A 15,880-nucleotide genomic window follows, 5' to 3' on the forward strand; every position below is an offset into this window, starting at 1 on the left:
GCCTTTGGTGTAGGAGCTGTCCCTGTTATGTATTGGTGCGATGGTGGGGTCCTGACTTTAGGATCACTGATAAAACCGACAGAGACCAGGATCAAGTCAGGCTCCAGAGGGGAACTGTCCTCCGTGAGCCCAGCTGGGTGGTGTCAAGGGCTCTGCCATGAACTTTGTTATTTCCCGTGATGGTGCTTAGTGCTATTCAGGTTACATTTTATTAGAGTGGGTAAGCTTGTTCTATTATATCTGTGCATATTATGAAAGTATATAGGCTCAACAATTACTAAAGAGCTGTATGTGTCTTGGATACAAAGACATCAGCTCTGGATTGGGAAATTGAGCTCAGTTTGCTGGAGACCTGGATGGGGCTCTCGAGAGTATCACTCTATGTTCATCCTGTACGTATTCTCTTCCTTGGTTTAGATGGATTTTTTGGTCGTCAGACAGCAATCCTTCTGTGTCACCTTTTTCAGGAAGAAAATCCTACAGAGTGTGAATAGATTGATAGAAATTACGAACACCGATTAGGTGAGAATAGTGCTGAAAGGCTCTTCCCGGGGCACAATGTTCTAGGCTGTGAAGTGCCAAGAACTGCAGCTTTTTGGAATACTGATTTGTTTTGGTCTGCAAGCAGGTTAGTGCTTGGCTTTAGTTCTGCTGCTAGTTTGCACAGCAAAGGATTCTCGCTAGCTGGAGTTCAGCACCTGCGCCAGATTTAGAGAGCATTTGATTTTGCAGCATGGAAACAACTCTGTAATGGGGACTCTCTTACAGAGCCCGAGCAGGTTAAAGTCCCTGAAAGGAGCAAGCCTAGGCACAGAATTAATCTGCCTCTATCATGTATGCTCATCTCTTTCTTTGGTCATCATCTGGGTTGCTCAGGTTGCTCTGTGCAGTACTACAGACAACTCAGGACACATCGGTGGTGTTGCCTTTGGAAAGCTTAGTGACCATGCTGTGTGGGTTCATAGCTGTTCCCTGGGGGTGAAGTGCTTTTCTCACGCAGATGCTGGTAAGGTAGAGGAAATGCTTTCTACTCTCTGCTAGCTGGGTTTTTCCCTGAGTCTGGCTCTTTTCTGTGATTACGCTTTTCCACATGACTGATTCATGGCTCTTGTTATAAAGCCTTGTGATGGGGCACGGCGTGAAAGGTGTCTGCTTCCCTGCTTGGGAAGCCACGCACCCGCTTTTCTGGGTAAGGCAATGGATGTACAGATGTGTTCGTACACCACCAACCATATCAAACCTGATTTGTTATACTGGTTCTAGAGTAAAAAGGAAGCTCAACAGCGTGTACTGCCAATAGCTCTGGGAATATGACGAAAGAATCTGGTGCACCTCCTTCAGATGAGTCACTGGTTTTTATGTTTATTTAATCAAATGCACGCTTGCCATCGGTTCTTCCTGGTGGTCATCTTTCAGTCTTGTTAATCTGTTACTCTTGGCTGCATTCCTTACATTGCTCCTTGAAGTACTTACAGTGGTTTAGAAGCAAATGCTGTACTTCTAGCACTTCCTAAATATCAACCTAAAAAGAAAAATCAAGTCTTGAGCAAGTCCTTGCTGTAACTGAAGCAGAGTTCTGTCTTATGCAACAGCACAGAACCAAAGTACAAAATCAAACCCGTTTGTAGCAGGGAGATGCATTAACTGAGTGCTAATGAAATTGGTGGAACTTGCGTGGAGTGCTGGGAAAGCTCGTCTGGTTGTGTGTTGTTATTCCCATTTTACCAATGATGCTTTACATATTACCGTTACTCCTTCCTGTTCTGCTCGAGTGCTACTGAGGTGTAATTCATTTCTATAGCAGGGCTGGAAATAATAGAAACATTTGGTTGGAAAAGACCTTTAAGAAACAGAGTCATAAGCAGTTGAATGCTGTTAAAGGGCACTCCTGGTTGTAATACGTTATTGTGAGCAAATAATGCTGCTGGTGCTATTGGTGATCGTGGCTGGGAGGTTGAAAGAAACTATCGGTGCTCTCAAGCAAGATAGCTGTTAGGTTGTGTTGCAAGTCATGTTAGCTGTTCCTCGTTCTGAATGCCTGGGCTCTGCAGTCCAAGTCCTGCTACAGATGTAAGAACTGATTTGAATGAATCATTTTGTGTTTGCAGCAAAATACTGCAAGTTCTGCAAAACTCTGCTTTCAAGGGCATGGTGTATTCTAATGTTTGTTTATTTGATTCCCCTACAGGGAAGTTATTTACCGTGAATTCTGCTGTGAGGCCGCTAATGTGCTGGGAAGATTTTCTTGCCAAGCTTGAGGTTTCGTGCTGCAGGGCATCTCAGAGAGCAGAGAGGGGTTTGAGGTTGAGTTTTTTTTGTGGGGTGGGGAAATGGCTTCATTATTTGTCCTCTTGCAGTCTTACAGTTTAGTTGTATCCATGACTTAAGTGCTGCTTAGTGTTTGGAAGGGATTGATTGTGGGTGCTTGTCCTTGGGTTAACTCTTCGGACAGGCTTTCTCAAGGGCCTCTGTGGCTATGAAATGGTGTTTGAGACAGAGCAGAGATATTCTCTTCCATTAAGTTAATTACTGATGGCTGGGGAAAAAATGGTACAAACTGAAGCCTGGATAGGTGTCAGGGCAGCCAAAGAATTTCTTGAAAACAGCAGAAAACATTGCAAAATACAAAAACAGTGCTAGTGGGAGTCTGGACACGGCTCTAGGCAGTGCCTTTGTCCCAGCTCCAGCCCAGACCTGAGCCCTTGAGGCTGAGCACGATGTGGATGATTCCAGCCGCCTGCTGGAAAAGGTGTTCAAGATGTTCCAGGGTTTTCATTGTGGGAATGAGCACATTTCTGAACTCAGTGGTGTCCCAGCTACCACTGGCCTAAGAGACTGCAAGCTATATACCCATCTGTGGGACTTAGATTGTTTATACTTAGGGGAGATAATACCCCAACAAAACATGCAGAATAGAATTACTATCAGAAGATGATGGTGTGTCAGCTTGAGCTGTGTTTTGTGCAGGGATTTTTGAAGTTGAAGAAGTGATGCTGAATGCATTCACAATGTCATATTGAGTAAAATGGAAAGTGCTGCCAGGTTCTGTGGCCTGTAAAATGTATGTGCTGCAGGAAATACATTTGTTTAACAAACCACAGAAAAATTATTCAACTGTATAAAAATTATGTATGTAAATATTCGTCATTTTTTATTTCTTTTCAGTTGGGAAGTGGTGTGTTATCTTATTTCAATGCTAAGTGATGTACTATGTTTCTTACAAAGCACAAAGATAATTAAGAGTACGCTGCTCACTTTCTAGTGTGTGTAGTGAAACGTGAAGCTTTATTTGTGTTGTAAATTACTGTGTTGTGACTATGTGAGGCAATGTCACTTTTTAAACAGTAAGGAGTAATGCTGAGAAATGCAGTATGCGCACACTGTGCTACTCAAAAGTGCCTAAGGTTGAAGTGTATGGGAAAAAAAAGGGCTGTTCACCCCAAGAGACTGTACAAGTCAGGAGGAGCGATGGGGCAGAGGTGTCTGGTTGAAGCAGGGCGCCGTGTCCAGCTCACCGGTACAGCCAGAGGTCCCTTCAGGTCCCTTCAGCAGATGGGGAGGTGCTGCTCAGGGCTAGGGGGAGAGAAGTTATTTCTCTCTGTGAGGAGTAGGAGCTGGAGCAGCTCTGTCTGGGGGCTTGCAGCAAGAGGAGCCTTTACTGCTTCCAGTGCTGCACCAAGCATGCAGCTTGACCACCGCCACCACCAGGCAGGTGTTGAGATCTTTATTTCTTATTTTTTTCCCACCAGTTACTCAGAGAATCACATAATTTGAGGAAGTTTTTCAACTGACCTAACTAAGCCTGCCAAGGGCTGAGGAGTTCCTGCTCTAGGCTTTTACTTGCCACCTCCAGAACAGATGTGACACAACTGCAGGACAGTAGTTTTTCCACTGGCTTTATTAAGTTTATGAAACAGATTTATTTCTCCCTGGTGACAGGGAGGTTGTGTGGGGCTCCTGTAACTGAGAGAACAATGGTGCTGGCTGAAAACAATCCTGGAGCTGAGAGGCCTTCTGCTCAGTATGTTTGGCAATGAGGGGTTTATGCATAAAGTCATTTTATATCTATTCTATTGAGTTTCTTTAAATTCATTCTATTAAACAAACAGTCTGGTTTAAAGTCTAAAAAACCTGTCTTCTATTTTTTAAAGCCCTCTAGATAAATAAGAGACCCAGGTAGGTGTACCTCAATGGCCACCTCAATGTCCCATCACACCCTACAGCACTCTAGCACTCTGGTTTCCTAAAAGTAAGACAGAAAGGAAAATAGCTTTTTTTTACCTCATACCAGAACTCTGCTTTACAACAGGATTTGGTTTTGCCTTGAAATAAATATCATCTGCCATGTTTATTTTCTCACATAGCAGGAACAAAGTCAGACATTAATGTTGGGGTACGTAATGGCTTCTCGGCCAGTGCAATCGGAACGACATAAAATCCACTGCTGTTCAGACAGCTGCTGAATTTTCAGAGGATTGGGCATGGGCACAAATAAAGAATGTTGCCATGCAGATGTTACGGGGAAAATGTAAGCATCTTATTAGCATGTCACTGTTGAAATAGGATTACCGTGGCTCCAAATTCAGTCTTCCTTTTCTCCATTTTACTGTTACTGCTTCCTGCATCTTATTTTGGTGCCTGCAAGGTTTGTTTAGTTTTCCTTCATCTTTCATAGGCTATGAAGGAAAGAAAATATTTTAAGTCAAATTACAGTTTAAAATGCACCTGAATTTGTATGGTTTAAGTAGAGTCTTATGTCGGTTTTGCCACTACAGTTCTGTTGCAGCTCCCCTTGGTCAGGTAGAGGTGGATGGTCCCATTCCACCCGCATAGCCCTGATGGTTTGGTTATGGCATTTTACCTGCCCTTCACAAACAAACAACTAGTGTGTTAGAAATAATCCTCAGAAATTATGAACCTGGCTTCTGCCAGTTTCTTTTCATTGATCTGTAGTTGCTCAGAAACTGCTCTATTTCCACTGCCCAGAGAGTAATCTGTGGCCTGGGGAGTTTAGAGAAAGCCAGAAAACAGCCATCATAAGACTCCTCTTGGAAGAGATGACAGATAACCAAGTCTGCAGTAACTGCGTCTGCATGTTTTAGGAAGAGGTTTGATAAGTGGTAGTAGCAACATTGTAGTTTCTTCTGTTTGTTGTGCTATTCAATATGCTAAGTAGATATGAATATGTATTTGAGATGATGATTAAGAAGTTTTCTGTTGAGCTTATTGAAAAGTGCCATTTTTCAAGAAAGAGCAATTCAGTGTTAAATAAAAAATATAGACTGAACCAAAACCTCTTAGTTATCATTTTAATAATCTGGAAGAGAATTAATTTTCAGCTGAACCATTGAAAGCTGAGTCTGTGAAGTTTTTCACACAACAAAGAAAACCATGTTATTACTAGAAGCATTTTTCTATTTCTCCTTTTTAAGGGCTTTTTCCCCTATCTCTGTAGAGAGAAAAAGAAAACATTGTTTATATCCAGAAGGTCTAAAGTTTTGATAACCCACAAGGTTACCCAATGCAGAAAAACAGATAATCTTTCTCTTTTCTTGCAGCACATCGGTTGTCTTCCTGCTATCTGTTAGTCTTCATCTTTTCAAGCCCGATGTTTACAGTGGGACCTCTTCATGTACTCTAGCTCTTTTTAATCATTGATTTCACCCTTACTAAATCAGGACACTATTTTCATGCTCTCTCTAGTTTGCATTTCTTTGTTCTCATCAACAGAAATCAGTTTGCAGCTAGTGTTAACATGCAAATTCAGAACCACCATAATTAGACTTGAAGTGGGAAGGGTTTTTCTCCTGTCCTCAGGTTACCCAGCAAAGTGGGGGTTCCATGGCAGTGGGAGATTTCATGGCTAATGGTTCAACATCTTTTGCTTCAGCAGAGATTCAGGGCCTTTTTAAGCAGCCTGCTCATTTATTGCAAACGTACCTTGGTAGATTACGAAGGTTAAAAAGCTATGTGATTATACTGCCTGTGGTACAGGGGAATTTATTACATTTTACTAATTGTTTTTATATACTTTCAGTAAATCTCCAGTGTGCTCTCTCTCTGGTAAGTGTTGTGGTCTATGTATATAATTTAAATCCCTGGTTGGTTGTAGGCTCTTTGCTCTTGAGACCAGCTTCGCTTGTAAGCCATGCCCAGGCTGGAGGTAGGGCCAGGGAGCCGCAGGTGGTAATATTCTGACCAAAACTCTTGTGCCTTCTGCAGGTTGCTGCAGATTGTACTGTGGGTACACAGTACAGAAAATGGTGCCATGAGAAGCCATATACATAACTTGGGGGGGGTTATTTAGTTCCTTTTTTACTTTTCACCTTATTTGCTAATGACATTTTCTCCCAGGAGATGTGAAGATAGTACGAAATGACCATGTCGCAAGAGAAGTGACTGCAAAGAGCACCAGTTAATCTTCTCGACCACCTGAGACTTCTTCACTTTTACTAATCACTTTTTTAATTTCAGCAGCTGTCAAAGGCCTCAGCTGTGGAGAGGAAGCAGAAGGCTGTGGGCCTCTCTTGTTGCCCCTCGGCAAACTTCAAAAACTGCATGCAAAGTCCTCCTTATCAGAGTTGCTGGGATGACTGCTGCATCGCTGCCTTGCTGTATGCATGGACGCTTGCATGGGTGCATGACTGTGTGCATGCTTCCCTTCACGTGCTGCCCCGAGCTTCATGGTCATGCAGGGGACAGCAAGCTCTGACTTCCTTGCCTGCCTTTCCTGCCCTTTGGGGTAAGGCAAAGAGGCAATGCAGAGGGGAACGAAAAAAAAAAAGTACAATTTCCTTGGAAACAATCCCACAGTCAGTGGGAAAGGGGACCCTATGGCACTTGCAGAACACATCCAATGTCACCTTAAAATTAAAAAAAGACAAAGCTGTGTATGGTTGTCACTTTCTTTTAAATTTTTTTCTTACTTTTTCCTAGACCCTGCCCGATGGTTTTACGTGTATCAGAGAGGTAAAATTTAAACCAGTTTGACTCTATTGGTCATATAATTTTTGTAGCAAAAGTTTTCTTAAGCTGGGAGACAGGTTCCCCCAGCCGAGTTTATTCTCGCTTTCCACACAGGCAGCAAACAAAATGAAAGGTGTTTGAAAGTTGCCCAGTTCCTGGATAAGGCTGCAGCTCAGGGAGCAGCCAAGTCCCTTCTGATGAAGACAGTCCCAGCTTTCACTGAACCTCAAAGTCCTTCTGTGTGTGGGGCTTTATCGCATGATGTGCTAAGTCAAGTACTTAGCAGTTCAAGTACTCTCCACGTAAAGTTTTGAGACTAGTGGGAATTAGTGAGAATTTTCAAAAAAAAACCTCAGAGGAAAGTGACTTTCTAACCTTTCTAGTGATGTATTTTTTCAAATTCACCTTGGAAGAGTTGCTTGGAGGAAAGCACTTGTCCCAAAAGCACATTTTCTGCAGCACCTCCGTGGAAAAGCAGCGAAGCACCCAGCATGCTTTCCGTGGCTTTTCACCTGTTTTGACAAGTTGCTTTCCTTATAAATGTTGCCACAGATAAGTGGGGATGTGCAAGGAAAATAAAAAAGATAGTGCTGTCCCAGGTGAGGTCCAGTGCACTGGAAGGACACCCTGCTGTCTCCTGCCCTGGGAACGGCCACAGCAAAGCTGTTTCAAATGACGAGTAGAGTTAATGCAGTGTCTGCAGAAACATTTCCAGTCAAATTTGGCAGTGTGTAGTTCATGTTCCAGTTACAGTACCTGGTCTTAGTTGTGTGCCAGAAAGACATTTTGAGGGTACCGATGGCCTCTGACTATTCCCGCACCTCCTTTTTCAGAGCATAGTCTTGTTCTGACTTCAATATGTACAACTGTGAATTTAATTAAGAGTATAGAGGCAGAGGAAGGTATTTTTATGTGATGTTTTGCATAGATCATTGCAAGAATTACCCAAGAAATCTTAAAATTCTGGCTTTTTTCACTAATCTCAGAATTTTATACACTGTTGCATTTTCTTTTCTCTGCGACTGGTGGTGGTGTAGGTTCTCACAGCCAGAACAGCCTCACGAAGCTTGGCTGTTTGTGTAATGAACTTGATGTTGCTGATTTAGTGGTGACAATGGACCTGAAGGAATCAAAAAATCCTTTCAGGAACAGGGAGTGGGTAAGGAGGCATTGCTTCCTTTTTTTTTTAACTTGCTGGAGAGTCCCTTTGGTTTGGAAATTGATCTCTCCAGCCAGGCAATAATAATAATAACAATAATAACAATAACAATAATAAATTATTGATAAAGGATTGGTCAGTTTTAATTAAATATGTTTAATTTTTGATCCATCAGTAGGTATCTTAGTACCATTTTTTAATTGATGTTTGCCATGAGCAGATTTCACTTAACCCTTTTTTAGGATTCATAGATGTGCAGATACATGCTTTTAAGCTCTAGTAGAGCTGTCATTCTGGGAATGTCAGCAGGAGCAAGCCCTCACTGTTTCTGTTGTCTGCCATGCTCGCCTTGTTGGTTTGTAAGTATTTGCCAGATGGGGTCACTTAAGGGCTAACACTTGGGTTTTTTGTCTTGGTGGAAACACATGGAACTGCACAGAAATATTTTGGCTATTCCAGATAGTGGAGCTGCCTTTGCCCCAGGAACCTGGAACCACAGACCTCAAAGGACGTCACAAAAGTAGCGTTTCCTACAGCTCCCACTTACATCAGTGCAGGGAACGCTGAAGCCAATGTGCGGGTTCTGCATCAGTAACACAGCTCTTGCCTGACTCCCATTCCCAGAACTTTCTGCTGTAATGAGCGTTTACGGACTCAGGCCTTTAGTTATTTCTTTTCATGAAATTTTCAGATATTTGCAATTGGTTTCCCACAGGCAGTATCTATTTCCTGTGAGATCTGGCCAAGCAAGTATTCTGTCTGGAGATTAATTTCAAAGGTGGCGTGGGTAAACTAGAGTTATCTTTTTTTTCAGGTCCTTGCTCCTAAAATGTAGCTAATGTTTTTTTAATAAAAATAAGATGCAGCCTCATAATTCTTGCACATAATTTAATCCCCTTCTGCTGTATTTGTAAATTACCCATTCCATCTAATACTTGTCAGTTTTACAATTAGCACTGAGCACATTAGCTGTATTTTACATCTTGATTTTTTTTCTTTAACAAAAAGCGAATTTATTGTAAGCAACACGTTCTCAAAATCCTCCCTTAGCCATTACGCCTGATGTTACATGGTTTCACCTTTCAGTCTTTGGAAGCAGGGGACAGGGTCATTTGTATTTTTATGAAATCATCGTTTAGACCCTCCCTTTAAATGGTGTTTTAGGCCTTGGGTTGTCATGGGCCAAGCCTGACAGAGCAATGAGACATTGCTGGTGCCTGTTTGCTGGGCTGGAAATGCTGCGGTGTTTTAGATGTGGCTGCTGTGGGAAAGGTGGTTGATGTTTCTTGTGTTTCGTGGGGGAGCTTGGCCCAGCGAAATCAACCCTGGGCTTTTGTGCAAGAAGTCACTTGTGTGGAGGCTGTGGCAGGCAAGAGGCAGGATGGACAGGTTAGTAAATCTGGGCCCAATGGCTGTTGGAAACCAGAGCTGAGAAAGCAGCTGTTAAGTAAAACACTATTGTTTCCTATTTTATGGTACATAAATACTACTTTGGCATTGTTTGTGACCGATTTAATCCATTCCACTTATGAGGAAAGGATTGTTGGATCTAAAGAATATTGATTAGGCATTTTTGTATGGAAATAGGTTACTAAAGTGACTACTAGAAGACGTGCTGTCACCAGAGGATTTTAGGACTCGACGCCTGTGCTGGCAGCGGCCCATCATCTGCCCTCTGCAGCTACTGCTGGCAAGTTGCAGACTGGATCTCTAGTGGGTGTTGCACATATAGGAACTGGTTTAGGGCACTGCCTCAGTTGGTGTATACTAGAGGTACATTACATTACCTATGTATTTTTAAGATAAATTGACAGTGAAACAGTGTTTTCCATAAGATTGCAGATAAATGTGCCTGCGTCTAGTGAAACAGAAATATCTGAAAAAGTGAAATATTGAAGCAGCTAATTGTCCTTCCAAATCAGTAGATTTCTTGTCTTTACAATGGGTAATGGAAGGACTGAGTCTCTCTGCCTGGTTCTGTGATGGAGAGCAGCAGTCGTCTGTGGCTGAAAATCTCTTTTCCTCAGTGATGAAACAGTTTTGTCCATAGATGTGTAGATGTCCAAAACAACTTCTACATGAACAGGCTTAAATTACGGTAGTTCATCACTTGGAGAAACGCAAATTCTGTTCAGCAAAGTTTACAGCAGTGAAACACAGGGCCACTTGCAGGCAGTCTTAAGTATGGAAATCTTCAAATTGTAAAGATAACAAAAGGTAAAATTAGAACAAATATGCAAGTATGTATAAACCAAGCCTCATTAAGTAATTTCCAAAGTGTATTCAGATAAAATATTTAACTACTTTAATGAAAATTCATTCTCTGCTCCTGAGCAAGCAGCAGAGGAATTAAATACAGTATCTTCCATTAGCAGCAACCATAAAATATGCATGTGCATGCAAGTGTGTCAGGATTATTTTTCTTTGTAAAGTGAAACCACTTTTTATTTGTCTAATACATACAAAATGTGCCTATCCTATGGGCTAAGCAAATACAGATTATATTTTTGCACAAAAATGCAAATTAGGTAATTATTATAACCTGGACCTCCTTTGGAGTAAGATTACCACAGGTGCTTCTACCAGACCCAGACTTCATGCCCTGCTCTTAAAACAGCCATAGAAATATGGCCAGAGATGAACTCTACATCGAAGTGCTACCTCCGGTTTTAAACACATTGCAAGAAAAACAGTTAAGCAAATGCACAAGTGTATTCTGCACCGGCTAAACAGTGCAGACAATCTTAAGCCTAGGACACCAGCTCGCTGCAGCCTTCTGGCATGGAAAGGATTAATCCAGGGATGATTTCAACAAGTGCTGGAGCTAAAAAAATAATAATAATAAAAAATTCTCATTTATCACTACCTGCAAGTGGAAGAAATCTCCTGTTGTAGTTACTGAGTCCACCTAACTGGTAAGCACAGATCACCCAAGGGAAAAAAAATCTGTAATGATAAATTTGGAGCTGTTTGCTAAGGTTTAGTTCTCACTAAAGAGCTGTATGGTACCGAGACCCTGAGATGAGCACCCGCACTGGACAAGGCAGGGTTTAGTTTTAGAAGGGATGCTGTGAGCCACGGCTGTCTCATCTCTGCTGTGGCTGTCACGGGTGTCACCTGGGCTGGGGAGGTGACCATGCGGTCGCTTGCAATGGCTGCAATCAGTCCCTAGGTCTGTTAATGCTCTTGCAGATTGAAGGAGAAGAAAATTAACTTTAAACCAATGGCATGCCTGTTTCCCACACTCGGATCTCTCAGGGTGTTCAGCAAGCTGTAAACAAGGCAAATCTGAGGAAGAACATGACATTAAACAGAACTTTTTAACATCAAGCAATCCTAATAAAACTGCGTTTCCATGTGTGTATCTCTGCATTTGCACTCTTGGTTGAAGTCACCACCATAAAGTGAGCATCAGTTTAAAAGAATTGCAGTGTTTATAAATGTAAGGGCTCTTTCATTCAGCGCCATCCCTGAAGAGCTGGGAGGGACTGAGTCAGTGTGATAATGAAAATGTAAGTAAGAAGAAATACCAATAGACATGACAAAGGGTGAAGGCAGATGAGGAGGTGACAATCTTCTTCACCACTTAGGTTACTGTGGTTAATTTATAGGGTGTCAGAGAACAGGAAAAGAAAGGGTTTAGAAGAGCTGACTTGAGAGAAAACACTGAAAGAAATAATAATTACAAAGAAAATCTTTGTGGGGTGCTGCGGACTATTGAGTTGGAAAGAGCTGATTTGCAGAGAAGAGCAGTTTGTCCCCTTAGGCTGCAGGTCCCCCTCACTCTACGGTCTGTGCTGCGGCCACTCGGGCTTTCGCCAGGGAGGGAGGGGGAATGGATGAACGGGGATGCTGCCGACGGGAAGTCTTTGAATATGGGATGGCAACTGAGAAAAGTTTAAATGTAAGTATCTGATAAACGCAAGGGAGGGAGTGTTTGATCTGTGAGGCCTATTAATGTGGAGTAATTACTCCTAAAATAAGTTTTGTCTTTCAAACAGATACTGTAATGAAACACCACAGAAACTGACTCTTTGTTGGCAAGCGACAGACAAAATTTATTTTTGTATTTATTTTGTTTTTATTTATTTTTGTATTTATTTTGTGCAGTGAGGCCCAGGACTGCTCTGTTGCATCAGGGCACATTCCACTGAAGGAACAATTTCTACCATTTTTAGAGCGTGTTTACTGGAAAATTGTTGGTCTGGTGTCATTTTAAGTGCCCCCTTGGCCAGATCTAAAGCTTCACAAGTTTTTTGGCTAGGTTTCAAAGTATCTCCCTTGGGAAGGGAAGAGGAAGCAGATGAAAGGATTAACCAGCAGGGAGCCATCAGATCCTTTTCAGAGACAGAGATTAATGCTGGTTCTGGAATAGAGAATGGAAGGAGAAAATAAAGTGTCCCTCTGAAAGGGATGAATTTTTCATAATTTCCTTTCTGCAATTTGTTACAGAGAACAGAGCCGCATTTCTCAGCAGGGGAAAAAGAATCAAATCTACAACAGTAATCTGGCTTATTTTTAATATAGAAGTATCTGCCCCATGGGACCAGAGCTCATGAACTGGTTGTTGGAAAAACCTATTCTTGCAGGACAAGCTGAAGATGAATTGCGCTCTTTTGAAAAAATGATTCACTGACTGAAGCCAGTATTGTCCAAAGACAATAAATCATTACTAAGTTACTATATTCACCAAGTAATATTTTATTCAAGTATATTTTCAAAAAACAATTCCAAGACCCTAATTTTGGGTCTGCTCATATAAAGGACATCTGGATAAATGAAAGAACTATGAATTTTGAGCTGCAGATTTAGCTGTCGTGGAGCTATAGAGCAAGTTTAGAATACTAACACAAATTCCAGTAAGTGATTTGGGAAACTGGTTGCTTGAGAAGGAGGTGGGGAAAATACATGGCAAATACAATACCCACAAAAAATCAGTCATACCAAAATGCTTTTGCAAAGATTGTGACTTTTCTCAGCAGGATCTTTCCTATCTCTGTAGAAACAGTGTGAGCCTCCACATCATAGGAGCATAAATAAAACCAAGTATGAGAGTAATCCAACAGGCTGGCTTCCCTCATTAGCCTTGCCATTTACATGAGGTTGCTTAGATTGATTTTTTTTTCCTCTCTGTTGAATTATATTATAGGATATAAAGACTAGATGGCCAATATTTCATATTTTACACTATTTTACATTGACTGAAGTTGTAAAGGACTTTAGAATGACTCAATCAATAGGAAATGGCAGTGAAAAGCTGGGCATGTTTAACTGGTTACAGAGCAGGGAAAGGCTCAGAGCCTAACTTACATATTGCACAGCACAGAATGCATGGCTTCTGCCAAAATTACTGTCAAGGTCATGTGTAAAATGCTTATTACATTGAGGGACAGCAGGGAAATGCAGGAGAGGCCTCTGCGGTTACGTGCATTGTGTAAAGAGTTTTAGGTAGCTTACGGATAACCAAAGGTAACCGAAAAAGGTATTTCCTATACAGTGTATGGACTAGTGATGAGTCTCTCTAACCTGGCTCCCCTCTAAATGTTAATTCCTCTCCTTTTTTTCAACCACTCCTTCCCTTTCCCTCATTTTAAGAAATTTCTTCCCCGCTCTTTCTCTACTGCTTCTTCTGCATTCCTTCACTTTGTGGTATTTTCAAAGAAAACAGCATTTCCCCCTTATTTCATATTACCTGTTCTTTTTCCTGTGGCAGATACCCTTTTCCATTGTCTTCCTTATAACAGGAGCTATAATTTCCAGGCTCTTTGTTTTCCTGTTGTGTGGAGGTGTCTCCTTTAGGCCTCTACCAGCGACTTGCTCTGTACAGTCAGTTTTTCTGCAACATGAGTTGTGATACTCTCCTTATGTCCCGTGCTATTACAATCTCTTGCCTTCATTCCCTTGCTGTGCCAGAGACCTTCAGAACGCTATTTAGGCATGTGTTTTTACTGCTCAAGCCCTAAAAATGCTGACTGTGAAGCTCCAGACACAGTAGATCAGGATAATGGCTGAATTCACCAATATTTCAAGCTGGTTTCTTAATACTGAAACAAAACCTAACAATGTTAATTAACCATTATCACCCAGTGATACGCGTCCTCCCTTAATAACATTTGTATATATATATACACAGAATTAACTTATGATAAATTAGTCTGGTTGGTTCTTTCACTGAGCCAGTCTGCTCTGAATTCATGCCTTTCCTCCGTTCAGAGTGACTTCATTTCCTTGCACATTTCTCTTGAGATCCTTGTCTTTCAGCAGGAATTACTGTATTACAGTTGAGCCAAATAACCTAAAACATTTTTGCAGGGCATAAATTGTGCGGTTTTGATATTAAGAGGAATATTAGCTTTTATACCAAGCAACTTATGAATGTAGACGGGATTTTCATGTCAGCTGAAACCTGCATCAGGTCCTTGGAGTTTAGACAACCTTGAACTGACTTACGCCATGCATCTGTGTATATTTGAGTATTACCTACAGTGCTGGGGAATTGGGCTTGACAAGTTAAATCGTGTGTCAGAAAGAAGGTCAGATTGCGGTAATACAGGATGTGATACGAGTAGAGTGTTTTTCTTCCTTATGGGAGAGCGTTCTCTTGAATAAAATGCACATTAGTATTTTTCATTGCTTATCTGTTTCCCCAAAAAGTCCATGCAAATGCAGACTGGATTCATTCCAGATTCTGCAACTGTAGATGTCATTTGGATTTCTCCTGGGATTAGAGTGACCTTTAATGTCTCTGTAGCAAGTTTTTCGGTTAGCACACAGAAGAGTTTCCCTCGCTGTTTACCCTCAGTATAATGCCATTGTCTAATATGCTTAAGCATGTCTGCTCTCTCACTTATATTTGCACAGCTTTCTTTAAAGCTAGTACTTTGAAAGGCCTATTTCTCCATGCTGTTTCAATATTTAGATAAGAAATATCTGGTGTTGCCTTCAGAGAAACTTATCTGCTGCCTGCCCTTCTGTTCTCACCATCAGTTTTGGCATGCCAGAATGGGCAGCTAATTGGCAGCCCAGTAAGAAATGTGAGTTATTGCTTTACTCATAAATGGCTTTTATTTTGCTTTCAAGAGGTTGGAAACAGTTGTACAGATCAGTTCTGTTGATGGTTTCTTTTTTCTCTGGTGCTTTTGAAATTCCGTCTGTCCTATCCATCATGTTAATAGAGCAAAGGTAACAATCAAAATAAATATTTTCCCATCTTCTCTTTCAGATAAAATTGAAGATGAATTAGAAATGACTACAGTGTGTCATAGACCCGAAGGACTGGAACAGCTTGAAGCACAAACCAATTTCACTAAAAGAGAACTTCAAGTGCTTTACAGAGGATTTAAAAATGTAAGAATACTGCAGTGAGCAGTCTAGTCTGTATTCCCCCACCAGCCTCAACTACTCAGCTGCATTTCGTATCATTCCCCTGCTAAACATTGGTAGTTTAGTGCTAGATCTTCCCTCCCACAGCAAAATGAGCACAATCTGCCTCTCCATCTAATATTTATGACACTGTAATCTGCCTGAAATTGTGTTTGGATGATCTTTTTGTGGTGGTTAATAGGTCAGTATTGGGCGAGCTCAATAAACACAGAGCGGTTTTCAAGTTGTCTTGCAGGATGGCTCCAGCATTTCAGCTGCTGTCACAGTGAAATGCTGAAATTTCTTGGAAAGAGAAAGTCAAATCTATTGGGTAAAAACTTGCCGAAAGCAAGCTGAGCTACCTTAAATACAGGCAGTGTTGAGAGAAACCTG

At 41.4% G+C, this 15,880-nt stretch overlaps 1 protein-coding gene across 3 annotated transcripts in view; it reads left to right on the plus strand.

Moving 5' to 3' along the window:
- The window catches only part of KCNIP1 (Kv channel interacting protein 1), a 58,767-nt gene that overhangs the window by 26,756 nt on the left and 16,131 nt on the right, over positions 1 to 15,880 (plus strand). The window contains exons 2-3 of one of the 3 annotated variants that reach the window (XM_010178564.1): positions 6,253 to 6,263; positions 15,348 to 15,472. In XM_010178564.1, coding sequence (XP_010176866.1) covers positions 15,371 to 15,472 — 102 coding nt within the window. In that variant the 5' untranslated portion in view covers positions 6,253 to 6,263; positions 15,348 to 15,370. Of the gene's footprint in view, positions 1 to 6,252; positions 6,264 to 6,953; positions 6,970 to 15,347; positions 15,473 to 15,880 lie in introns of those variants that run through there. The other 2 variants (XM_010178566.1, XM_010178565.1) reach the window with 2 other exon arrangements.

This window comes from Mesitornis unicolor, unplaced genomic scaffold, assembly GCF_000695765.1.
Source record: "Mesitornis unicolor isolate BGI_N332 unplaced genomic scaffold, ASM69576v1 scaffold2322, whole genome shotgun sequence".
Lineage (NCBI taxonomy): Eukaryota > Metazoa > Chordata > Aves > Mesitornithiformes > Mesitornithidae > Mesitornis > Mesitornis unicolor.